This window comes from Chiloscyllium punctatum, chromosome 41 (genome assembly GCF_047496795.1).
Source record: "Chiloscyllium punctatum isolate Juve2018m chromosome 41, sChiPun1.3, whole genome shotgun sequence".
Taxonomy (NCBI): Eukaryota; Metazoa; Chordata; class Chondrichthyes; order Orectolobiformes; family Hemiscylliidae; genus Chiloscyllium; species Chiloscyllium punctatum.
In genome coordinates, this window is record NC_092779.1 from 26031654 (window position 1) to 26058113 (window position 26460).

The following is a 26460-nucleotide window of genomic DNA, read 5'->3' on the forward strand; positions in this document are numbered from 1 at the left end:
TGCTTTACTGTGGAGCAGGTTGCCGAGGGAGATGGTGAAAGTCATTGGAATTCGTTCATTCATGCATGAATTAGATTAATTTAAATAAGACCTTTGGATATGGTACATGAGTAACTTGAGACATGACATGTGGTAAATGTAGCATGCTGGAGAGCAACGAATAGGTGACTTTGGATCTTTAGCTCCCAAAGATCCCACTGTTGGAATCTTCCTTGTGTCGTGTGGGTCTGGTGTAGACTAATTGATGGAGATTGATTGCTATCACCATTCTATCATGATGTAGCTGCCAGGATGATAGAAGGTGAAATAGATGGAACGTTTGCATTGAACCGACAGCACAGTTTAACACGCCATTGGCTCCAAATATCCCATATCAGTGCTTATACTCCACCCCACCTCCTTCAGTTAGAATTCTCCTTTTCCATCGATTCCATTCTCCCTCAAGAATGTACTGAACTTCCTCTTGAATTAATTAGTGTCATCTGCTGCAATCACTTCATGTACTTGGCAGTTCCACATCCTTACCACTCTGTAAAGCAATTCTTAGCAACTATTCATTTCATCAGTTAATGGCCGTCTTGTGTACTTTAACACCTTGACCTGGTTTTGCAGATGGAAATGAGTGTACCAGGCTGAGTGTAGCCCTAACAACACTTTGTAGCTTGACACCATCTTAAATTAGATTACTTACAGTGTGGAAACAAACCCTTCGGCCCAACAAGTCCACACCGACCCGCCGAAGCGCAACCCACCCAGACCCATTCCCCTACATGTACCCCTTCACCTAACGCTACGGGCAATTTAGCATGGCCAATTCACCTAACCTGCACATTTTTGGATTGTGGGAGGAAACTGGAGCACCTGGAGGAAACCCACGCAGACACTGGGAGAATGCGCAAACTCCACACAGCGAGTCGCCTAAGGCGGGAATTGAACCCGGGTCTCTGGCACTGTGAGGCAGCAGTGCTAACCACTGTGCCACCGTGCTGCCCATGGGAGAAAGTACCACACTTTATTTACAATTCATCCATCATCTTAAAATAATTGCTTCCTCTGCCATTGGTAGTCAGGGGGTGTACTGTCCAACCTTTTACAAGTTGGACTGCAGCGACTCATCAAAAATACTTTGAAGCAAGTCTCGACCTTGACCTGTGATGAAGATAGCCAGTACAAAGGAGGGACACCACTACTGGCAATTTTTCCAGAAAGCCATATGCCATCTTGACATGGAAATATGTTGTACCTTCATCATTGCCGCTTAATTCAAATCCTGGGGTTCCCTCATGACTGCAGAGTCTCTAGAAGTTGGTACACCATTTTCTCAGGCAGTTGGGAATGAGTAATAAATGTTGGCATTGCTAGTGATGCCTTGCCTTTCACAAATGCACGTAATAAAACCGAATCCTTCATTCCTGCCGACTCCACAACAAGCATTGGGCATTGGTAGTGAAAGAATTCCAAAGGTTCTGGTTTGAAAGTTTAAAAGCAGAATCAAAACTTTTCATAGCGATTTGTTAGTGAGGTCACTGCTTTCCTCCAGAAATTTTGTTCAATCTAATTCTTTGGATTTTCATGGTACTTAGAAAACTGGAGCAGTGGAATATTTCTGGTTTAATAAGGTGACTTTAATTTTTTTCCTTTTAGAACTCCAAAAGTAATCTAAAACTACGAGAAGTTTTTACGCTTCATTTGAATGATGGATAAACCTGTTATACATGTGTTCCCTTTCCAAGATTTGCATTTATTCATAGCTCACAACAGAAATGTCTTCTCCACCTGTCAATTTGCGTAATTTACCACCATAATGTATTTCTGTGCCATCAAACCATTTTTCAAGCAGTTGATTTTCTTCTTCATCTTTTAATTACATATGAGAGAGAGGAGATCCTTCATTTCAACTTGAACCACTTAAGCAAGATCAATAATCTTCAGTGTTGTATGGTTGCTGTTGGGGATCATGAAATGCTTTTTTAAAAATAGGAGTGTAGACTCGTTACTGATCTGACTCATTACTGAACAGCAATGGAAACTGCACAGTACTGTATGCACATTAAGAACACACAAATAATGACACAATTTAGCAAAATGATGAGGCCATTCGGCCTTAGACTCTGTTCCACCACTTTATTGGCTCAGTGTAAACTGCACCTAAATTCCTTTTTGTTTCATATTTATTGAACTGAGAAGAATCTGTAGGACAAGATTGGTGACTGGGTGCTCCTGTTTGACTGCTGTCTTTGCAACCCAGCAGAGATTGCACAAACATTTTCTGCTATAATTTTGGAAATTTCATCACTACATTTCCAGATGGACTGAGGTGCTGTGGTGACCTTGCTGTAATTCAATTTGAACAACATCCCTTGGGGCAAGTTCTGCAGTAATAAACTTCATTCTGTCCTGTGGATGAAAGATGGTGAAATAAAATTCAAAGCCCGGCCTTATTTATTTAATTTACAAACAACCTCAAAGGTTGCAAAAAAGAATATTTGTACAGGCTGGCATTCAGCACAGAAGGTTGGATGGAGAAAAACTTGCATAAAGATAATGTTGAGAAAGGTGTGTGTGTGTGTGTGTGTGTGTGTGTGTGTACTCATGCATGTTTCTGCCCACCATGTTAGTTTTGATTAATTGCCTGTTAATTGTAATTGGACTATATTCGATTAAGTTTTGAGTGAGCAGGACACCCCACAATGATACCCATTCTTCTTTAAGTATTCCACCCGAAATTATGTGCATTCTCTAGTCCTCAGTGGTTGAAATGACTCAAATTTTACCAGCATCCAAATTGTCATGTTTGGGCAATGCTTGAGACTATAGAGTTGAAGGGAAGAAAGGTCTGTGTTAAAACAGTGAAGAGATGCGTTTTGTTATGGGGTCGGTGTCGGGAGTGAGTCGTTATCCTTGCTGATGTTTGCTGCTTTAATGTAGCTGCTCCTTGACTACTAAGCAGCTTAGAAGCTCTGCCAAAAGCCTTTGCACACTACACACCACTGAGACTGACCTTGTTGCCTTCACTGAGATTTGATCCAGCTGTTGCAGTGATTAAAAGTGTTTGAAGGCTGCCCAGTGCCTTGACTTGTGTTGGCGGTATGTTTTTATATATGTTATGGTATGCATATACAATTGGAAATGCACCAAGATCTCCTCTGTGGGAATGACTTGACATGTTGGATGTGCTGATTGTTTAGGTAATGTACTGAGAATAGCGATGGGGCTGAACTTTGAAGCGAATTTTATTTTTTTTTCCATTTCCAACACTATAGTCACCGAAAGCAAATCCTGGCTTTGATCACTGCAGGCAAGGGAGGGAAGCGGGTGAGAGAGGTGGGAGGAAGGGAAATGGACGCCAGCCAATGGGGAAATGCTGTTCCCATCTGGGGCTGGTGTAAAACTTCTTGGAGAGATGACAGACCCTCAATTTGGAGGAAATAGCTGCTGGATGCTGAGACGAGCTACTTATATATCAGGGTTTGAGTGCCAGACGTGTCATTTTTTTAAATAAAGGGAAACAGAGCTTCAGATCCAGAGGTTGTAATTAAACCACAGGCTGAGCTCCTGGTTTGAAAGAAAGAACAATTGGCAATAGTGGCTTAAACTGTACAAAAGGAAAAGAAGAGAAAGGATTTTTGTTTATCTCTCACTGCCCCTGAACATCCCAAAACATTTCATAGGCTGTTAAGTGTTGTTTATGTGTTGACACTACCCCGGCAAATGTGACAGGCAGCTTGTGCAATACAGCATTGAGATAAATGACCAGCTAGTCTGTTTTAGTGATCAGGATGCATTTTCTGGTTCTTTTTCGAGCTGTAGTGCTTGCTGTTCTGTGCCCATCTAGAAGGGTAGACAATCCCCTTTCTAGAAGATGGCACGGTAGACAAAGGTCTAGTGGTATTACCACTGGACTATTAATCCAGAGATGTAGGTAATGTTCTGAGGACCTAGGTTCAAATCCCACCATGTCCGATGATGGAATTAGAATGCAATAATAACCTGGAATTAAGAGTTTGATGATGACCATTGGCGATTATCAGGAAAAGACCATGTGGTTCACTAATGTCCCTTAAGGAAGGAAATGTTCCCTTCTTACCTGATCTGGATGACGTGATTCCAGAGCCCTCTTAACTTGCCCTCAGGGCAATTAGGGATGGGCAAATAAATGCTGGTCCAGCCGGTGATGCCCATGAATGAATTTTTAAAAATACTTTGGTTTCAGACTACTTTTCAAATAGTTGGTGAGCTTCTGCTGCCAGCACTCCCTTCACTTCCCTGTCATTTAGTGCAGAGCACTTTGCCTTAATTACCCAATATGGGGCTAAGGGTAGGTGTACAATTTGTTCAGCACCATCCCAACCAAGTTTACAGTTGACCTAAAGGTAAATCCTTCAGCACCAAATGCCCACTCCTCCTGCAAGATGCTGGGGACGAGAGCAGCTGCTCGGAGGCTACTTACCTCATTAGCAGGCCAGGCAGGTCTTTGAGATCCTCCTCACTTGCCTGACCACAGCTGTGGTTCAACAGTGGGCTCCCCTCGCACAATGGTGACGAGGCTGTGGAGGGCACTTTACTGGTTTTTATAAGTTGAATCTTAACCAAGGAGGGCACCTCAGCTATTACCTGAACTGCAGGCTGCATTACCTTCTGAGATGGTGGCTTCCTACACTCGAGCCTTGAATTGATATATTCAAGGAGAATTAGTGCAAAACTTATGATGCCTATGTGGCCCCAGGTCAAAGGCCAAAAGTCTATCCTTTGTTCGTTGCAGCAGAGCAAAAACTTGAAAGCTAAGCTATTTTGTGGAGTGATTAGAGTTGAAGAGATGACAAAAATCAATTAATCAGCCAACGAGGCCAAATAACAATATGGCTATTTCCTTTACAAATCTGTATCCAATTGTTTTGAAAGCAACTAAAGTTTGTGAGGTGTTACAAGGGTCATCTGTTTGTGAAGGAAACAGACTAAGTGTATTCGCTTGATTCCTTCAGTTGCAAATACGTCAAAAGATGGGAACTGATTGTGTAAAGTGATTTATTTATTTATTTATTTATTTGTTTATTTGTTTATTGATTGATTACTTGTAAGCATTGATTCAAGTCTTGAGTGCAATTTGTGTACTAAATTTAAAATGTAACTTTGGTATAAAATAATTTTGGTCAATAAAGTATTCTGACAAATGCATTTTTTTTCATCTTGACCTAGAACTATTTGGTAAACTGGAGCAGACTATAAACTGGTTTCAGGATTTTGAAGTGATAAATATCTTGAAATCTTTGTGATCTTTTTAGATTGCCTGAAGCTCTGAGCTATTTTAATTTCCTTGCACTTTAGGGAACATCAACTAATCAAATGTTGTATTTCCAGTTTTAAGATGCATTGCAAAAATCACAGAGCTTTGTTTTAATGTGATTTCATAAATGAATGTGTTTCCATATATATTTTTTAATTACCTGAATTAAATAAGCATAATGTAAATGAGATTTCTCCATTCCTCACCCCTTCTGTTCTAAGTTTTTAACCAATAGGATGCCTCTGGCATATTAAAACATCCCAAGACATGGGAATAATCAAACATAATAATACACTAAGCCGTGTAGACATGTTTGGACGGAAGACCAAAAACCTAGTCAAAAAGAGAGCATTTTAAGGGGTATTTCAAAGGTGAAGTGGCAGCAGGAGAGATTTAGGGAGAGAATTCTAGCATTTAGGGCCTGCTCTAGTGAAAGCATGGCTGCCAATGGTCCAGTAATGAGTGTGCAAGAGATCAGAATTTGGAGTAGTACAGCTATCTCAGATTCAAGAGTGGGATTTTGAGAAGCATTTCCAAGGAGTATGACTGAGATAATTCAGGGCAGTTTCCTCAATGGTGAGGTATGAGTCATAGGGCTAACTGAAGACACAAAGGGAGGAAACAATTTAAATGGTAGAGCAAGCCTGTGGGCACGTTTAAAGGTGAAGAGAAGGATTTTAAAATCACTGTCCTGAGATGAACTGAGCTAATGTGGACCAGTAAGACCATACGAAATAGGAACATGCAGCTTCTCAAGCCTGCTCCGCCTTTCAATAATATAATGGTAGATACAACATTCCTACTGCCCACCTTTGTGCATTTTCTCCAAAACCCCTGATCTCCACCACTGATCAAGAATCTACCTTATCTCAGCTGTAAATATAAACAAGGTCAGCGCTGAATAACCGGACCTGAAAGGGAAAGAACATGGGCAACCTTGGAGCTTTAGAATGATGGTCAAAAATCACATGACATCAGGTCATAGTCCAACAAGTTTATTTGAAAACACTAGCTTTCGAAGCATTGTTCCTTCGTCAGGTGTAGTAAGAGAGGAGGCATCAGACACAGAATTTCTAAGTAAAAGATTATACAACTGATGCAAATGCATTGAACAAACCTAAATAAACCAAACATATGCATCAGTTGTATGTCCTTTGATCTTTTACTTTTAAATTCTGTGTCTGATACCTCCTCTCTCACTACACCTGATGAAGATCAGAGCTAGTGTTTTCAAATAAACTTGTTGGACTGTAACCTAGGGTCATATGAGTTTTGACGTTGTCCAACCCAGTCCAACACTGCACCTCCACTTCATAGAATGGTGGTGTAAGAGATGTTTGAAGTGTGGGTAAAGATTTCTGAATGGGTGTGAGCAAGGCCTGGGGGGAACCAGGTAATTGTGGTGGAGTTGCAAGATAAATGCACATGGTAATGGATGCAATGTATAGTTTTGCACTTTGGATTTGACCTAAACCAAATGCTGAATGAACAGGCAGAAGGCAGCATAGCTGAGGCAAGTAATGGAATGGTATTAATATCAATAATGGCATAAAAGGTCTGGGCTATGATGATGCAATGGTGATACTTAGAGTGTCACCTCTAAGTCAAAAGGTTGAGAGTTTGAGCCCCACACCAGTGATTAAAATACAAATAGTCTGATTCTTCAGTGCAGTAATGGTACATACAAGATCCTCCTCTTTTTTTTTGAGATAGTGTCAGAGAAATTCTCCCCAGGGTCAAGGATAAGTTTGGTAGAGACTGAGTGCACTAGGAAAGGAGCATCTCCAGAAAGATGCTATACTACACTTGGATGGCTCTGGGAATGGAGCCAGATAAGGTCAGACCCCCAGAGCCGAGTAGGAGAGAAGACACTGATTACATATCCATTTCCCATTGTCTACAAAATATGGCAATAATCTAATTCTGTTCTGTGGTTAAAAAATATTATTTTTCTTTGCTTCCATTGACTCATTGATAGAAATAAAAGCGAATTGCACATTAACAATTTATGAAGAAATTGAGAAGTCTTTGGACATATTTCAACAGGAATGCTTGTTTCATTCTGAAAGTTTCAGCTTGAAATCTGAATTGGCCCACTCTTGTACTCTTGTTTTTTAAAAAAATCTTTCATCTGGAAACATGAATGGCAAATGTGTAGTTTGTTGGACATAAAACATAGGGTGTTAATGGAGCTCACTGGTCACCTTTTAAAGTGTAGATTATCTTTCATTGAGGTACTGTTATCAGATCAATGACTTCCGGTCCTCTCTTCACACTGCTGCCCATCCCATTGACTTTTATCCACAAGATTGTGTTGTTTAGGAAACTCCTGTGCACTTAGTACAATGTTCCTTATCGACCTGTTGACTGAAATGAGTAGCTCATAAAGGTCACCTTTCTGAAGGGAAGTGTTGAACAAAGCTCTATAGTGTTACCGGCTCCTTGGGAATGCAAAGGGGAGGTTTGCTGGCAATGGGAGTCATTGCAGAGTTTGGGCTGATGTCACCTGGTCCTTTATTCTTCCCCTCCAAGTGATGACAGCTGCCTTGCAACCTGACTCTACATGAAAGGCTGGAAATGGTGGAGTTGAAAGGCGATCGGCAATGATTCCACAGATCTGGGGAACAGTCAACTGGCTCTCTCTTCTGATTTTTGATTTGTGTCTGTGCGTGTATTAAGTAAATCAGAGCAGTCGGTTTCAAAGCTTCACTGCACAGAAGCTTTCCCGAATGTAACCCAGATCCAGTTTTTTGGACATATGATTTGTCTGAGATCTTAATCTCCTAATATAAATGGTACATGCTGGACCCTGGTCACTGATATTGAGGAATACTGAGGTGAGATAATTTACTACAAAGCTAGCTGTGTTGTCCCTGTCTGAAAGGTATTGCAAACACTGCTCAGAGCAAGACATTGAAAAGTGTTATTTGTTGAAAAATATAGGTTGCACACAACAAACAAAATTTAAAAGGGGCATTGCTTTGTTTTAATGTTGTTTTTTGTCAATGTTAATCTTAACACCTGTATCTTCATGCCTGTCTTTTCCTACGGTGTTTAAGGGAGCTTGTCTTGATCATGTTGGTCTCAGTAACTTATAATCATAGATTCATATAGCATGAAAAGGGACCCTTTGGTCGAGCCAGTCCAAACTCAAACTGAACTCATCCCACTTACCTGCACTTGGCCCGTATCTCTCCAAACAATTCTTATTCTTTTTCTTATTCAAATGTGTTTTAAATATTGTAATTGTACCTGCATCCACCACATCTTCTGTAAGTTCATTCCTCATATTGTCTGTGTTAAAAAAAAGTTGCCACTTAGGTTTTTTCTAAATTTTTTTCCTCTCAGCTTAAAAATATGCCTCATGGTCTTGAAATCCCCAATGCAAGGGAAAAGACACCTGCTATTCACCCTTTCTCAACCCCCTTATGATTTTAAACCTCTATAAGGTCACCCCTCAATCTCCTACATGCAAATAAAAACAATCTCAACCTATCCAGCCTGTTCAACTTGAAATGCAGATACAGATGTGTCGCAGAAACATGGATGCTAATTTGATGATGGTGCAGGAGTGGGTCTATCAGCCTGTGTTGCGACTTTCCTGGATCAATTCCGTAGGCTTCAATGGAAATAGGAATGGTAATGGGGGAAGTGATGTAGAGCCAGCTGCTGATTGCCTATAACCTGCCGGTTTGTTTCAGTCAACCCTGGATCTTAAAGTCGGGGTTTCAAATTCCATTCCAAGGCCTCTGACACATGCGCTGCACCATATTTGAAGGGAGAGCTGCACTGTTAGTTGCCATCTTTTGGTCGAGTTGACAATTCAGAGCTCTGTCTGTCCATTTGGGACGATGTAAAAGATTACATGAGCCTATTTTGAAGAAAATTTGAGAGGGAATTCATCTCCACTAACAATTATCCAATGCTATCAAAAACAATTACTTTTTTTCCTACTTTGAAGCATATTCACTATGCTGTCAATAAAGCCCTACCTGTCTGTAAATTACTCTGGAATTTCTTGAGAATATGTATGATGTTCTAGAAATGTGATGACGATCTGCAATCAATTTGCAGGAAGGGTGGTTGAAGCAGTTTCAATAGTAACTTGCTAAATTCAAGTGGTGTAAGTATTAGAAGAGGAAAAATGATAGGGCTGCACTTGTCATGAAGTGGAACTAACTATATCACTCTTTCAAAGAGCCAGCAGTTGTACGGCAGGCTGAATGGTAGTCTCTTATACTGTAGAAATCTATGAATAAATGTAGGTTTCTGTTCTTTGGAGCTGAGATGTTATGCCCTTGCCCCTGGGTTACTTATTCATCAGAAATTGTTGTATTTCATGTTCTACTCCATACTAGTGCATCATTTGAACACTCTAAGGAGAGTTTGCACTGTTCACACGAAAACTCAGCTAGATTTTGTAGAGAACGTCGTCAGAACTGGCTTTTGTATCCTGTGCAAGACCTGTAAACTGAAGAGCAGTCCCTTGTGGCATTACAGCCTTGTTTGAACAATCTGTAGCACTTTACAATTGACCATTGTGAGAAAACAGCAGGCAGTGAAACATTTATCCATAGCGTTTCCTCTCCCATCTGCCCAATAATATTCCTAAGAATTCTGTGAATTTGATCAAGAAATTACCTCTGTGTTCAGACATAACTTTATCAAATCTCAACCGTAGATTTATAAAAATTAATCCTGACACTTCTTAATTAAGTAAAGCTGCCAGTCTCTAACTGAGTCCAATTATAAAACTGCATAAATTGGAGTTGGTCTTTTTGTTCCTCTGAACTAGTGCCTAAATCATTTTGATTTATTTTCATAATCTTGTCCTTTATCTCACACGAGCCTTGATAACATGATGGGTTTGTGGTGACAAAGGAGAGATTTGGCTATTTGCCTGCAACAAAGCCTTCTCTCCCAGCTCAAGCTCTTGTCATTTTGCCAGTTCCCTTTTGTTCATAGCAAGAGAAACAAGAAAGAAACTCTTTTTGCCATGTGTGTGTACTTCAATCCTGAAAGATCCCTTGCTAGAATTCCTGATCAATGACGGCTGCTTCCCAAAAGATTTGGAAATTGTTTATGCACCTCCCTCTGCCTGGGAGACTTCAAAGGCTTGCATGCATACTGCAGATGATTCACGATGGTGTTAACAGAAGAGAAGGTGTCTGAGAAAAGTGTTTTGGAAAGTCAAGGACAGGGGAGAAAAATCTTCTGGATATTTGCTGAGATTGAACTGAAACAAGTCACTAGCACTTGTCAGAAAGCGGGAGCCCCATTAGAAGTCAGAAAGAGAGATTACGGGTTTCTCAGATTTCACTGGGTAGTTTTAATTCCACAGGCAAGAATAATCGATTGAGTAAATGAGTGAGTTACAGGTGCACATTCTAATGCATGGGGAGGGCCAGAGTTTAGGCCTGTCATCGACTTGGGAACTGTTTCAAATATGAAAGTGGGGTTGAAGAGGTACACATGTTGATTCTGTTCCTGTCAAATGATTTACATTGCATTGTTAGGGGGAACCTTGAAAGTACACAAGGGAGCAACAACTAGGTGGGTGTGCTGAAGTGTGTGGGGGGCATACCAGCTATTTATCACTTGGGCCAATTGCTTTCTGTAAACTTTGTGTAATTTTAATGAAGAATTCAGTTAAAAGGTTGACTTGGCGATTTTCAAGAAAAACTCTCATGCCATCAGCGGCGTGTTGTTTTTTTTCCCTTCTATGTTTTGCAATATATATCATTTCTGGCCCAAGGTACAGGGAGGTCTGCAAGTGTCATCCAGAAGGGTTTAAACTAGTTTGGCAGGTGGTGGGTGGTGGGGAAGCCAGAATAATAGATCTGCATGTGGATTGATTGAGATGAAGCTCGTAGTTATGTCAAGTAAGTCTAACAAGAACAGCAAGCAGGGCCAGAGTAATGAAAGCACTATAACAAGATAGGGAGATGTGCTTCGAACATGAATCAGTGCATGGAACTGCACTGTTGTAGTCATTACAGGAACTTGTTTGAGAGATTGACAGGACTGACAGCTCAGCATCCCAGAGGTTAGATGTTATGGGTGAGATCAGGAGTGATGTGAAAGGGTTTGGGGAGATGCAATTAATGTAGCTCAGTTGGCTGGATCATTGGTTTACAGAGCTGTGATGATGCCAACAGCATGGGTTCAATTCCCAGCACCGTTTTGAGGTTACAATGAAGGACTCTCCTTCTCGGCCTCGTCCCTCGCCTGAGGACTGGTGGCCCTCAGGTTAAATCACCACCAGTCACTTCTCTTCAATGAGAGCAGCCCCTATGGTCTGGTAAAACTATTGGGACACAACAACAAAGGGAAGTTGCATTGCTGACTAAGGAGAATGTCACAGTTGCACCAAGAGATGAGATCTCATCCAACAAAGCCATATGGGTAGAAACCGGGAATAAGAAAAGTGCAATCACCACAACATAGTTATCCAATAGTCCTCTGAATAGCCAATAGGAGACAGAGGAACAGATATATAGATAGATCATGGAAAGATGTGAAAACAAGGTCGTTGTAATGGGTGATTTTAACTACCCCAATATTGACTGGAACTGCCTTAGTGTCAAAGGCTTGGATTGGCCAGAATTTGTTAGGTGTATCTAGGAGGGATTCTTGAAACAATATGCCCAAACAGGGAAGAGGCCGTACTGGATTTGAGTATGAGCTTGGCAGGTGATCAAAATTTCAGTGGGAGTGTATTTTGGGAATAGTGATCATTCAAATTTTAAAATCGAAATGGATACAATAAAATCAGTCTTCAGGGAAATTGGGAAAGCCTAATTACAACAGTATTTGGCAAGAACTGGAGGAATTAGCTTAGGGGTGGCTATTTGAGGATCTGACATGTGGGAGTACTTTAAAAGGCAGTTTACTTAGAGTTCAGTGGACCAGCATGATCCTGAGAAGATTAACGATAAGGATAGCAAGATTGAAGAACCTTGGATGACAGGAGATGTCGAAAGTTTAATCAAAAAGATAAAGAAAGCATAGGTAAGGTTTAGAAAACTGAAATCAGTCAAGGCTCTTGGAATATAAAGGAAGTCGGAAAGAACTTAAATGAGGAACTAGGAGTACCAAAGGAGCCATAAATATCCTTACCAAGTAGGATTAAGGAGAATCCGAAGGCATTTTCTATGTGTATTTTGAAGAAGAGGGTAGTTAAGGAAAGGGTAGGTCTGCTCAAGGGCAAAGGATGAAATTTACATGTAGAGTCAGAGGAAGTTGGTGATGTCCTTAATGAATATTTTGCTTCAGTATTTACTAAGAAGGAGGACAGGGATGATGATAAGAGTAGAGATGGGTATGTTGATATTTCAGGGCATGTCAATATTAAGAAGGATATAGTATTGAGTGGCTTGAGAAACATTAAGGTACATAAATCCCCAGGGCCTGGTGGGATTCATCTCAGGATATTGAGAGGCAAGGGAGAGAGTGACTAAAGTCTTGACAAAGATTTTTGTATCTTTGTTAGCCACAGGCAGGGTGCAAGGAGACTGGAGATTGGCCAAAGTTGTTCCTTTGTTTAAGAAGGGCAACAGGGATATTCCAGGAAATTCTAGGCCAGTGAGCCTTACATTAGAGAAATTATTGTAGAAGATTCTTAGGGACAGGACTTGTTAGGGATTGTCAGCATAGTTTTGTGCAGGGGAGATCTTGTCTCACAAACTTGATTGAATTTTTTGAGGAATGACAAAGATGATTGAGGGTAGAGCAGTGGATGTGTCTATGGCGTTTACTAGAGTATTTTGCAAGGTCTCACATGGTAGGCTGGTTCAGAAGATTAAGTCACTTGGGATCCATGATGAGTTGATAAGCTGGATATAAAATTGGCTTGGTCATGGAAGACAGAGGGTAGTTGTGGAGGGGATGACTGGAGTTCTGTGACGTCTTTGTTTCTAACATATATATAAATGATTTTAGTGAAAGTGTTAAGTAGTCTGATTAGTAAGTTTGTAGATGACACAAAAACTGGTGGAGTTGTGGAGAGTGAGGGAGTTTGTCAAAGGATACGGCAAGATATAGATCAATTGGAAGATTAGGTGGAGAAAGGGCAGATGGAGTTTAATCCAGACACGTATGAGGTGACGTATTTTGGGAGGTCAAATGCAAGGAAAGTATACAGTAAATGGCAGGACCTTTTTAGGAGCATTGATGTCCAGAAAGATCTTGGGATCCAAGTCCCCATAGCTCCCTGAAATTGGCAACGCAAGTGAGTAATGTGATAAAGAAGATGTTTAATATGCTTGCCTTCATTGGTTGGGGCACTGAGTATAAAATTTGAGAATTCATGTTGCGACTGTGTAGAATTTTAGTTATGTGACATTTTGGTTATTGTGTGTAGTTCTGCTCATCACACTATAGGAAGGATGTGAAGGCTTTGGAGAGGTTTCGAAAGAGGTTTATCAGGATGTTGCCTGGATTGGGCTGTATTAGCTATAAGGAGAGGTCAGACAATCTGATTATTTTTGCTAGAGGGTAAGAGACTGAGGAGTGGCGGCATAGAAGTATATAAAGTTATGAGAAGCATGGATAGGCTGTGGATAGTGAGAGTCTCTTTCCCAGGGTGGCAATGTCAAATACTGGGGGGCATAGGTTTAGGGTGAGAGGGGGAAAGTTTAAAGGAGATGGACGAGGCAAGTTTTTTTTTTCACACAGAGCGTGGTTCCTGCCTGGAATGTGTTGCCAGGGGAAATGGTAGAAACAGATACGATGGTAAGGTCTAAGAGGCGTTTGGACATACACATGAGCAGGCAAGAATACAGACCATTAGTAGGCAAATGGGATTAATTTGGAATGGCATCATGGTCAGCACGGACATGGTGGGCTGAAGGGCCTATACATGTGCTGTACTGTTCGGTGTTCTTGGCTCTATCTGTAACTTCCCCATGTTTTAATGTCATAAACAGGGATGGGTGAAGGTGTGGTCACTCAGTGATAGGGCTACGCAAGTCAGGAGTGCACAAGAGACCACAATCAGAATATAGAACAAGGCAGTCAATGGGGTTCGGGTGACCTATTGATAAACTTCTATTTTTAAACAAATTTATGAATAGCATCATAAAGTGCAAATTTAAAAAGGTAATGATAAATGTAATGTGTAAATTGTCAGTCAAGGCTAACCTAGAATATGATGTCCAGACGTCGTGCCTTGAGCAACTGCTGGCTGTGGAGAAAACACAGCTCACATTTATAAGAAGTGAGAGGCTGTACCTATGGGGAGACGCTAAAATGCATTGGCAGTCCATCTGTTAGAACACAAAAGGTTATGAGGCAATCAAGATAGAGGTGTGCAAAATTGTGGGAAACCTTTGAAGGCTAAAATGTGGAGTAAGAAATGTTCCACTGGCCAGTGATTTGGTAGTTAGAGAATATTAATTAATTACATTTCATTTCCAAATGCAGAGTGAAATTCTGAGAATTTTCTTGAATGGCAAATTGGTCAAGCATTTCATGGCCTCACAAAATATTTTGGAGTCAGAACAGTTTGTAAATGGGGACTGGAGAAAAACAGGAAAATATGAGAAGCGATCTGGGGAAGTAAGGGGATGGCTCCGTGGTTAGCACTGCTGCCTCACAGTGCCAGGGACCTGGGTTTGATTGCTGCCTCTGGTGGCTGTCTGTGTGGAGTTTGCACATTCTCCCCGCGTCTGCGTGAGTTTCCTCCAGGTGCTCTGGTTTCCTCCCACAATCCATGTCCAGGTTAGGTGAATTGGCCGTGCTAAATTGCCCATAGTGTTAGGTGCATTAGTCAGGTGTAAATATAAGGTAGGGGAATGGGTCTGGGTGGGCTCCTCTTCGGAGGGTCAGTATGGACTTATTGGGCCAAAGTGCCTAATTCCATACTGTAGAGAATCTAATCAAGAGCGAGAAGTATAGCATGGGTGTAATGAGCTGAATGTGCACAGCTATTTATAAAATTTGAAATGCACAGAAACTATCAGTAAAGTTCCTTGCCTGTGTTTGAAGACCATTCCTCCTCCAAAACAAGAAGAGAGGTTTAAATGAGTTCTTTCAAACAATTGTTCACTTGTGGGATTGTTTTGAGGTATTTTGATTTTTAGGCACAAAGTGCGTTACTGGGATCTGTTGCTGCTTTCATTCGAGGTCCTCTCTGCAGGGAAGTGCTTATCCTTTGTGTTAATGATTCAGTGACTGAGGTTCCTTTCTATTCAAATACGTCTGTTCCTTGTCTGTAATATGTTCCTTTTCTGTCTCTCCTGCAGGAGGTATTGAATGGAGAATTGAAAGGACAATTATTTGATGACCAGTGCCCCCTGGAGGGTGAGTGAAGAATGAATTATTGTTGTTATTTGTGAAATTAAACTACAAATGCTGAAAATCAATTTTAAAAAAAAGCAGACAATAAATATTTAGCCTATGAGTTGGGATCTTGATATTGTTTTGTGTGGACAAGTCCCTAAAAGCACATGACCCAATGAAGGCTGTCACTCAAAACCATCTTTAGCCATCATCTGATCTGCTGAGAGTTTTCAACACTTATTGCATTTGTATAGCATCCTCACCCTAGTCAAATATCCTCACTTACTTAACAGGAGCATGATTTTCCTTTTAAAGCAATGAAATCTACCAATGTTTACAGCTAAAGTGTAAGCTATTAAGGCGCAGTCCCACAGCCAGCTGAACAAAAAACCAAATCCAGTGTAACCCCTTTTATTTTTAATCTGTTTATTTTAATATTAATTTGACATATTGTCTGTATGATGGACTGGAGGAGGTAATGGTGATTTGGATTTATGAGCCATGGCATATGTGCATGAGGATTTTCAAAGCGATAGGTTACTGAGTCAGAAGTCAGAATGAGTTAGTGAGAAAGGGGTGAATGGTAAACAGAACTGTGCAAGTTAAGGTTTCGGCCTCCAAGTGTCAGATGAGATCAAGTTTACAGAGGGTGGGAAACTGACCAGCAGAGATTAGATTAGGTTAGTTTCCCTTAAAACGCGGAAATAGGTCCTTCAGCCCGACAAGTCCACACTGACACTCTGGAGAGCAACCCCACCCAGACCCATTTCCCTCTGACTAATACACCTAACACTATGGGCAGTTTAGCATGGCCAATCCACCTGGCCCGCACATCTTTGGATTGCGGGAGGAAGCCGGAGCAAACCCACGCAGAATGTGCAGAGTCACCCGAGGCTGAAATCAAACCTGGGTCCCTGTCGCTGAGAGGCAGCATTGCTAACCACTAAGCCAACGTGCAGTTTTGAAAGAGCAGATTAGTGGTAACAAAGACATGGATGATCAGAAGATTAGCTGAAGTTTTGAATTATCAGGATAATATTAGAGGTGGAATCAGGAGGCTAGGCACTGGAAAGAATGTGAAATTTGAAACTATGTAGAGCCAAAGGGTCATATAGGATGGAAACAGACCTGTTGGTCCAACTTGTCCATGCCAACCAAGTTTTCCAAACAAAACCAGTCCCACTTGGTTGCATTTGGCCCATATCCCACTAAATCTTTCCTGTTCATGTACCTGTCCAAATACCTTTTAAATATTGTAACTGAACCTGCATCTATCACTTCCTCTGACAGCTCATTCCACATACGAACCAGACTCTATGTGAAACATTTGCCCTTCAGCTCCCTTTTCAATCATTCTGCTCTCACCTTATAAATTAAGTTGTCTAGTTTTGAACTCCCCAACCCTGGGCAAAAGATCCTTGCTATTCACCATCTCTATGCCTCTCTTGATTTTATAAACCTCTACAAGGTAACCGCTCAACCTCCTATGCTCCGAATTAAAAAGTGCCAGCTTATCCAGCCTCTCCTTATAACTCAAAGCCTCCAGTCCCAGTAACATTCTGGTCAATCTTTTCTGTGCTCTTTTTAATGGACAAGTAGCGTTGCAAATCAGAGAGCCTGGAGCAGATGAGAAATGGAACAATGAGGTAGAGCTGGACATTGCCAGTGTGCATGTAGAATCCAACATCGAAGATACATGGTTATCATAAAATCTTATTTGTCTTTGTTTTCTTCAGGATGGTTATATCCCCTCAAACAGTACCAAGTGTCCACACAAAGCCTAGAGAGCATCTAACATATATTCTGCATTGACAGTGAAACAGCTGTGATTAACACGGTTAGCTTAGTACCTCCTGTTGCAGTGTTTTGTCCACTGGTGCTAGTTTTCCTATGTGCTATTACACTGCATCTATGAAGCTGCATTAAGTGAGAAAAGTTAGAAATTACACAACACCAGGTTATAGTCCAACAGGTTTAATTGGAAGCACTAGCTTTCAGAGCGCTGCTCCTTCATCAGGAGACAACTACCTTATGAAGGAGCAGCGCTCCGAAAGCTAGTGCTTCCAATTAAACCTGTTGGACTATAACCTGGTGTTGTGTGATTTGTAACTTTGTACACCACAGTCCAACACCGGCATCTCCAAATCAAAAGCATTAAGTGGGAGCAGTTAATGAACAAAAAAAGACCAAAATGGTGTGGGCCATTTTCCCTCCAGTCCCCTATCCCATCTCGTTGGCCCTACAATTTCCTGGCTGAGGGGGAAACACACTTTGACCAATCTAGAAATCAAAATCCTTGAGCTATCCATAGCAACTGGGTGAGCTCCATGAGACTGCAGTATTGGTTAATGCAGGTTTCTGCTCATACCACCCACCAGCTCACAGTGGACATGCTTGACACTTCCAAGAACATTCGGGAATGTGCTGAAAAGCTGGGAATGGTGGCTTTCCCGATGAGCTTGGGGATATGGATTATTAAAATATTGTAGAGGTAATCTGCCTCAAAAAATAATCCGAAGAGCTAATGGAATGTTAGTTTTGACAACTAGACTTTATATGTTTTCCTACCAAACGAGTTGGCTGCAAGTGTGAAACCAGTGCTATCAGGATTATCAAGATCCTTATGTGAGAAAAGTCAAGCACATACTCATTGTTGGAACTTTGAAAAGTATATTTATTAAAAATTAAAAAGAACAAAATATTTGCATTTTTACAGCACCTTTCTGCTTTCCAAATTACACCCAGTGAAGTAGTTTTGAAATGTAGGCTTGGATTTCCCTTCCATGTTAAGAGTGCAGATTCCTGGCTCAACTAACACCACTCAGAACTAACTAAAGAACCCAGATGGTTCCAACTTTGAATGGGCGTTGGTGGTGTGGAGGGAGGAAAAGCGAGGTGGTGGTGTGGGTGTTAATTGTATCTGAGCCCAAATCCCACCCCCACCCCTCCCAAAAAAAAAACAAAAAGGAAATTAAGGTGGGAGGCAGCCACAATGGTGGGTGTGGAGGCAGCATGTGGGAAGCACTGCCCTCACTGATCTCTATGGCAGCCGGTAAACTTACAATAAAACAAAATACAGTCCTCCCACCCTCATCCGTCATTTGCCATGCACTTCCCATGCCCCATCTATGCTACTTCATCACGCACAGTACCCCATCAACTGCACAAATCTCTTTCTTAATCCCAATGATTCTCATTCGTCTAGCTATCAAAGACGTACTGGGTTATAGGGGTAGTGTTGGAAAATGGCATGAAGGCACAAGATTAACCAGGATTGAGTTGAATGACAGAGGAGACACAAGGTCCCAAATGGCCTACTCTTCTTGTCTTCATTCTTCCTGATTCTTCAGATGGCTGATTCCCCATCTTTGCCAACACAGTCCACTGGCAGTTAAACAAGAAAAATCTGAAGTTGAATTGCTCTGGTCTGCCAAGTTTTTGTATCCCAGCAGGCTTAGGGTTGAGTTACTTTTCTACCTGCACGTCTTGGGGATAGTATATAGGACATTAGAGCAGATTTGGGGTTGGTAGAGACAGCAGGTGAGAAGGTAGTGGGTGAGCTGGGGAAGGATTTCCTTTTTACTAGGATGAATGAGTGAAAATGGCAACAAGCAGTTACTTTAACCAAAAATTACATTATTTAAGAATATCAAAATAAATTGACAGCTAAAAGTTTGAGCTGCTTAAAAAAAGCCAAGAGTTGTGCTTATAACTTTCAGGAGATGAGACAACTCATCTCAAGTAAAAGGAGACTTGATATCAATTGCTGATGACAATGGTAACTTAATCAGTTGGCATGAAGTGCTATAATTGCATGTAATGCATGGTAATCAAATGCAAAACATTATGCTTGCTTACTATTGGGCATTTCATCATTATTTAACTAGTTCCCTTTATCCCTTTCGCTTGTTCAATGGTGTTTTTTTTTTGTCTGACGCAAATATTTCAGTTGAATGAATGATCTTGTTTCTGCTCATTCACATGCATAGTGAGTCATGATGATGGAGCAGCCAATACCACCTTGGGGATTTACTATATTTCCTTCACTGGTGTGTGAAGAATTAAACATTCGAGAGGCTGGCTCTAATTAAATAAGTCATGGACAGCTTTAGGCCTTGTAAGGGACAATTATGCAGGGTTAAAATATGTCACTTCCCAGTGATGCATGCATGTTTACAACCTCTTAATCAGTCATGGCTGAATAAGACCATAATGGATATAAGTATTTGTTTACCAAAAACTCTATCAATTAGTGTCTTCAATCGAAAGCTCAAAGGTCAGCAGAAGTTTGCAACTCCCTCACAACTCACTGTTTAATCATGTTGGAGTGGGAAGAATTGGGGCAGGAATTTGGAAGTTTATTTTGAAAACTGAAAAGCATATAAACTATTGATCCATCAATGTGTTTTGGTTATGGCTGAAAGACCTTTTATTCTGGTTACAATCTGGCAACTGCACATTGTCTACCCAATTAGACCATTTTGTTAGAAAACCTTGTAGTTGCTTTCTTGTTCTCAGTCTCTCTTTGTTTTCCTTTTTTTTAGTTCTCTGTCTCACTTTCTTCCCTCTCTTCCTCTTTGGCTTTTCCCTTTTATGTTTTTCTTTTACTTCCATTGTCATTTTCCATTCTTGTTCTTTTTTTTTGTTCTCTCCCTCTTTGAATTTTTCAGTCTTTTAAATTATAACTGAATATCACTTTCATTGAGCCCATTGAGTTTTTTATATGTTAGCACCAAGTTACTATCTTTTTCGAATTGATTAACTGGAGCAGGAAGAAAGATCATGATTCCAATTATGATATTTCCTTGTTTTCAATGATCGACTTAACATCCACAAAAGTGAATAAAGAAATAAGTAAGCTCAGGGGATTCATCTTTCGAAAATTAATAATTTGGCAACTAACTTGTGAATTTAGCCTAAGCCAAAGAAAATCAGGCTATCTGGAAAAAGCAGACAATCCAATTCAAAAACAGCGTGCATTTCAATCCAAGGGCAAATTCTACTGTCAAGAATAATAATTTAATACAATGGAAAAGAATTGAGAGGAAGTATCTTACTGTTCTTATACATGATTAAGAAATAACACAGCCAGAAATACTTCATTTTTAAAATATGAAAGGGATGTGTGCTGAGATGAAACCAAATGATAAAGGTTTATAAATTTTCCAGAAGTCAGAACAACCTGGACATGTCATCTGATATCTCTTCTTTTACAACCACAAAGTCCAGGTCCATGGATTTGAAGAAGAATTTGTAGTTGGGTTTGTTGATAACATGTTGATAAATTTAAAAAATATAATTCCCAAGGTAATTGTGCTAAAAATTTTTTAAGCCCAAGTGAACATCAATAAGAAAACAGTGCAGCTGCTGTCAGGTACCCTGTCCTGTCCTAAATTGCTACAATTGTTTCATGATTTTTCAGACTACTTGCTTGAGAGCAGAACTAAGCTCAAAATTCGAATCTAAGCAGTGCTGTGATTGATTTTGTTGTGTATCTGGCTAATAGCTTTGATGACATGAGCCCTGTTAACCTTCTCAAAGATGTAAAATTAGATTGAGCTGCTCAAATTGGAGCAAATGTTTTTGAAACCTTTGAATTAGTGATGGTTAATTTTCTGTCATAGCAGTGAGAAATGAGAAAGGGACATCGATTATTTTCACTGTCAGGAAGCTTGATAACCTGCTATTTACTTGCTCATATAAGTTGTTATTCTAGAAGGTTCACTTGGACTAATCAAAGATGGGACACTTTCCCTTTCTCACACTGATGATAAAAAAGCAATTTGGTGTGATATGATACTCCGCTGCTTTTTGAAATTTGGAGACATGGTAGCTAAAGTGGTCCTGTGTTAATTTAATTTGGACGACAATTGGAAGTTTAATTGGGCAGTAGAGCTGGTGATCTCGTCTATTGAAGCTGCCTTTGAGGTGAAGTATGGAAGCTAAAAATGCTGGAGAAGGTGTGGAAAAGAACACGCGACATTAATTTAACATGTCATAAACCTACTTGAAGCTTGATATGCAACATTCAAAGAGTAGACATTTGCCACCTATCACCTGAAGCATTGATTGTATCATTAGTGCAGGAACTTCGATAATAAAGGACAAATTTACCTAGTTTGCCATCTACTATTCCACTAACCACTTGGTATTTCTGCAGTTGTTGACTGTTCTAGCAATCCGTCCGTCTCCTTCAGTGGGTGGGCCCACAGAGAAGATGAGAATAATCCCAATCAGAGGAAACCATTGCAATGTATAGATACAAAACCACCCCTTTATTTCTAGCATTTACTTTATCTCAAATTTCTCAAGAGTTGCAACCAAAAATGCTACTTTGTTGGGGGGGGGGGGGGGGGGGTGGTGGAATGGGGTAACCGGTAGGAAAAAAGACAATTTGATTTGATTCCCTGACGGAATTTATTTTTTGGTTCATGAGCAAACCAGTCAATGATGAATTGGCAACTCCTTCCATTTCCTGCCCAATCTTCTAATGTCTAATGTGCCTAAAACCCACCCGAGGATGTGCAGAAACAGGCAGAAGTAATTAATGGAGAACTTGATTACCTCTACCCAAACTAGTGTTAAGCTAGCTTTCAGTGATGAGATTTTAAAAAAGGGTCACAGCCCTATGTGAGAGATCCCATGCCACCTGGTTCTGTTTAGTGTGTTGTAAGCAGAGTTTTGAGAGCTAACATTTTAAAAACCAAGCAAAGGCTGCCTCTCACTGAACACCAGGGAGTAAATTGCTTGTATATGCTTAACTAAAGAAAAAGTGAAGTGATTCATAGCTGGGAGTGATTATTAGGCTCCAATTTCATCTCCACTTTCAGATGTTTCTTTTTTTTCAAATGTTGTTTGACCCTTTGCCAGTGAGATTATAGGCTAGTAATCACTTCCAGGTATTCATTATTCTCCATAATCTCACATGTTGAGTAAATTATTTCAATCTGTTGATTTGAAATTTGAAGACTGCTTCTTTTCATGGCTGCTTCAAAACTTAATGGAGCTAAATGATTTTTTTTGTTTTTAAACCAGTTGATCTCCTGGACTGCAGTTACTTTGCTGTTAGCAGTCAGTTCAGTATCAGTTTTGTTAGTGTAACCCTTCACCTGTGGGTTGGGTAAAATGATCTTCCCGCTTCTGGTTTTAAATTAAAACTGAGATCATGCTGGTGTTTTTATTGGGCAAGGAACAGGGAACTGCACCTGGGGGTTTTGCAAAGACAGTGGAATTATTTGCTTGTCCAGTCAAGACGACTACCCCTTGCGTTTATATAGCTGCCCTTTAATTAGATAAAATGTCCCGAACTATTTCAAAGCACAATGATCAGACAAATTTGATGCAAGTCACGTAGAGCGGTACTAGGATCAGTAGGTTTTAATGAGTACCCTAAAGGAGGAGTCATCCTTTATGAGACCAGGTCATAACCTTCTCTGCCCTCCCTGTGAGGGTGTAGTGGCATAAATACAAGAACCCCATAAAACACCTCCAAATGTACTGGGGGGGTACTAGCTGACACTTCCCAGAAGCAAAAGATCTTAAAAATGACCTTGCCTCCAATTTGGTCTTTTAAGAAATACTTATGTGGGGCCCATCTTGCAGCCCTACACTGTTTGTTTCCAGAGTGCTGCACAAATTCATTTTAAGACCATAAGACATAGGAGCGGAAGTAAGGCCATTCAGCCCATCGAGTCCACTCCGCCATTCAATCATGGCTGATGGGCATTTCAACTCCAGCACCTACGTGGTCCAGGTTGGGTTTTCCACATTGCATCAGCCGGGTGAGTGGGGTGACATCAATATGGTGTTCCTTCACTGCTCTGCAACACCTTGGGCAGTATCTTCTCAAGGGCGCCCTATGTGCCAGAAACAAAACTGTTTTATTTGGCACAAGAGGGATACAATTTGTGCCTCTTGAGTACTCAGTGCAAATGCAAGTGTGTTTGCTTCAAAGGTGCAAGATGTAAGCGATGCAATTCTGTTCAATGGAGTGCAGGTTGAGTCTAGTCTAATGGCGTTAATCTAAATTTTCTTGGCTGTGATGTTTGGCGCGTAAGGGTAAGAACAGTGGCCAGAGCTTGGAGACTTGCCACAAGCAAATAAATCCCTGACTTCTTCCTGTTGACCCTGGCATAAAAATTCATATATCTCTACAGATCTAGTCAGGAATGTGTTTATGTTTTATTGATCCCCAGATAGGTGAGGATCCTGAGGTCTGTGCTAGTTATGCGTAAAGGGACATCAAAATGGGTTTCAGTCATTCAATTGTTTATATAGGTCAAAAAGCAATTTTTATTGGGCACAAGATCATGTTCCCTGTTCTGAAATGAGGACTGTAAGGGAGGCCATATATACAAGATAGTCTTCAATAAATCTAGTAAGGAATTCAGGTGAAGTTTCTTTTCCCCACCCCCCTCAGTGAGTAGTTAGAATGTGGAACTTGCAATCACTTAAGGTGTCTATTTATTTTTAAGGGAAAAAGTTACCATTCTTTAAAAAGAAGTTTGAACTTCCAGTTATGAGCTGAAAGAAGGACACAGAATTTCACGTTTTACAATTGCTTACTGTTTAAAAAAATGCTAAAATTGCCACTGAAATAAAAGCAAAACATTGCAACTGCTACCAATCAGAAATGAAAGATAAGAGTGCAGGGTAAATGCAGCTTGTCTGGCAGCATCTGTGAAGAAAGAAACAAGAGTTCTCTTTGAATCTCTTATGCCTCTATATTTGAAAAAGATACTTGACTGAAATCCAATTTTCTGTTTGTAGCCAATGAACACTTTAAATTGCAGAATGGAATATTCCCCTTTCTGGTCAGTATACATTGCATTCTCCATGATCATAGCAAATGGTCCACATTTATCCCTAGCTTCCAATCATTTTCATATCCAAGTGTAACCGATTAGTAACTGTAAGTGACTGTGTCCAAGATTTCATCACTTGTCAGAGCATTCCTTAAGTAGTGCATAAGCAGTAAAGCCCTTTCTGATGATTCTTCATCCCCAGTGCCACGTCCGCAATGTTGGAATGCAAGACAGAGGAGAAAGAGTAGGCTATTCAGACTTCGGGCCTTAGAACTATACACGATACTTCGCTTTGTCTAAAGCCCAGTATCTTCCCATATCCAGCTATGGTGGCTTACAAAGCCAAGCAGCCTTCACTCTAGTAGACCACACCAGAACCTGACTGAAATATTCATTGACTTATAGGGAAGCCTGCAACCTGATTTTCAAGAGACACTTCCTCTGCCCTCATCCCCATGGCAACTGCATCCAGGTAGACATGTTAATTAGCTACCCATGATCCCCTATTCTCAGCATATTTTGTTACAATTCAATGCCTTCAATAACATCCTGATACCTTGGGTGATTCTGGGTCAAATTTTCCCTCTTGAGTTAGGAACATTCCCAAAGCTGCAAACTCTACTCTGGAGGAAGTGCCCCGATCTTCAGACTTTTGTTCCAGTGGGATTGGTTTTAATGGGATTTGGATGTACTGTCCTCAAGCAGTGCGGAGATGGCCAAAGGGGTTGCTGGATGCTGAGGGAGGATGCTTAAAAGTTCCTGTTAGATAAAAAAAAAAGTCCCTGTGGCCCTCATCCCTCGTAACCATTCCACCCCATCCATGCCACCATCCATTGTCCTAGCTAAGGTCCCTCCATGTTCATTATACTCCTCTAGTCACACCCAGTGCCTTTTTGTCTTCAGTGCCAGCTTTGTGCTCACTCATGCACATTGACACTGCCCCATCCAACACCCTTTGCACTTTCATACTCCATGCCAATTCCCCCTGTAACCACTCTAAGCAGACCTCAAAAACTGTACAGAGATGAGATCAAACAAGTGTTATTACAGACTTCATTGTCTTCCTAAAAGAAGTTTCGTTCATAAAATCCCATTCCAAATATATAATGATTTCAAGTACTTAATCCCCCATTTTAAAAAATGCTTTATAAACCCCACATTAAGGACTTTATAACCATTCAGACTTATCAGTCAAACTACAAGCCTATAGCATAATCTTCTGATAATGATAGGTTGTAGAATTAGTTGTGCAGGACTATTCCAATAAGGATACCCCTCAAGCTTAGACCAACAGGCAATGAAATTGCCAGCATCCACAGCAAGCTGGGTTTTATTTCAGAATTTTAGTGGGTTTGGGAAATGTGAATGACTTGACATCTTGATAGTTCCAACAAGGTTATCATGTTGATTCTAAACAATCCCAAAGGGACACTTAAACCCCTCCAAAAAGCGTACTCTCTAAATGTCTCCAACAGAATTAGTCCTTTCCTTAGATATCTGAAACCAGAGTTTTGGAAATCCTTGTTATGAAAATTGCATCTGTTTGAATAAAACTGCAACTTTAAACAGTGAGCTGCCTCTAGAATCCATGGGTATTCAAGCTACAAATTATCCCCATAGCTGATTGCAACAAAAAAACAAGAACAAATGTTGAATTCAAAGCTAACTTATTGATTCAGGCATTATGTCATCAAGTTTGAACAGTTTTATCGTTTCAAAATAAATTAATCATGATGGGAGGAGTTTTCCTGAAATTCTGTACAACAGGGTGTCCACTCTGTAATTCCTTAACCCTGAAAATTTAGAGCTCAGACAACCCTTTCATACTTAGGATTAGAAAAACTTCTGACAGGATTTTATAAGCCTGATGGCCTGCAAATGATGCAAAGGCAATGGGTTAGTGGTATTATCACTGGAGTGTTAATCCAGACAATATTCTGGGAACCTGGGTTCAAATCCTGCCACGGCAGGTGGTGGAACTTGAATTCAATAAAATTGAACATTTTAATCTGGAATTAAGAGTCTGATGATGATCATGGATCCATTGTCAATTGTTGGAAAAAAACAATCTGGTTCACTAGTGTCCTTTTG

At 40.5% G+C, this 26460-nt stretch overlaps 1 protein-coding gene across 2 annotated transcripts in view; it reads left to right on the forward strand.

Annotated features, from left to right (window-relative positions):
* The window catches only part of nkd2b (NKD inhibitor of WNT signaling pathway 2b), a 131510-nt gene that overhangs the window by 70620 nt on the left and 34430 nt on the right, over positions 1-26460 (forward strand). For both annotated transcript variants that reach the window (XM_072560585.1, XM_072560586.1), the window contains exon 4: positions 15529-15586. In XM_072560585.1, coding sequence (XP_072416686.1) covers positions 15529-15586 — 58 coding nt within the window. The remainder of the gene's footprint in view (positions 1-15528; positions 15587-26460) is intronic.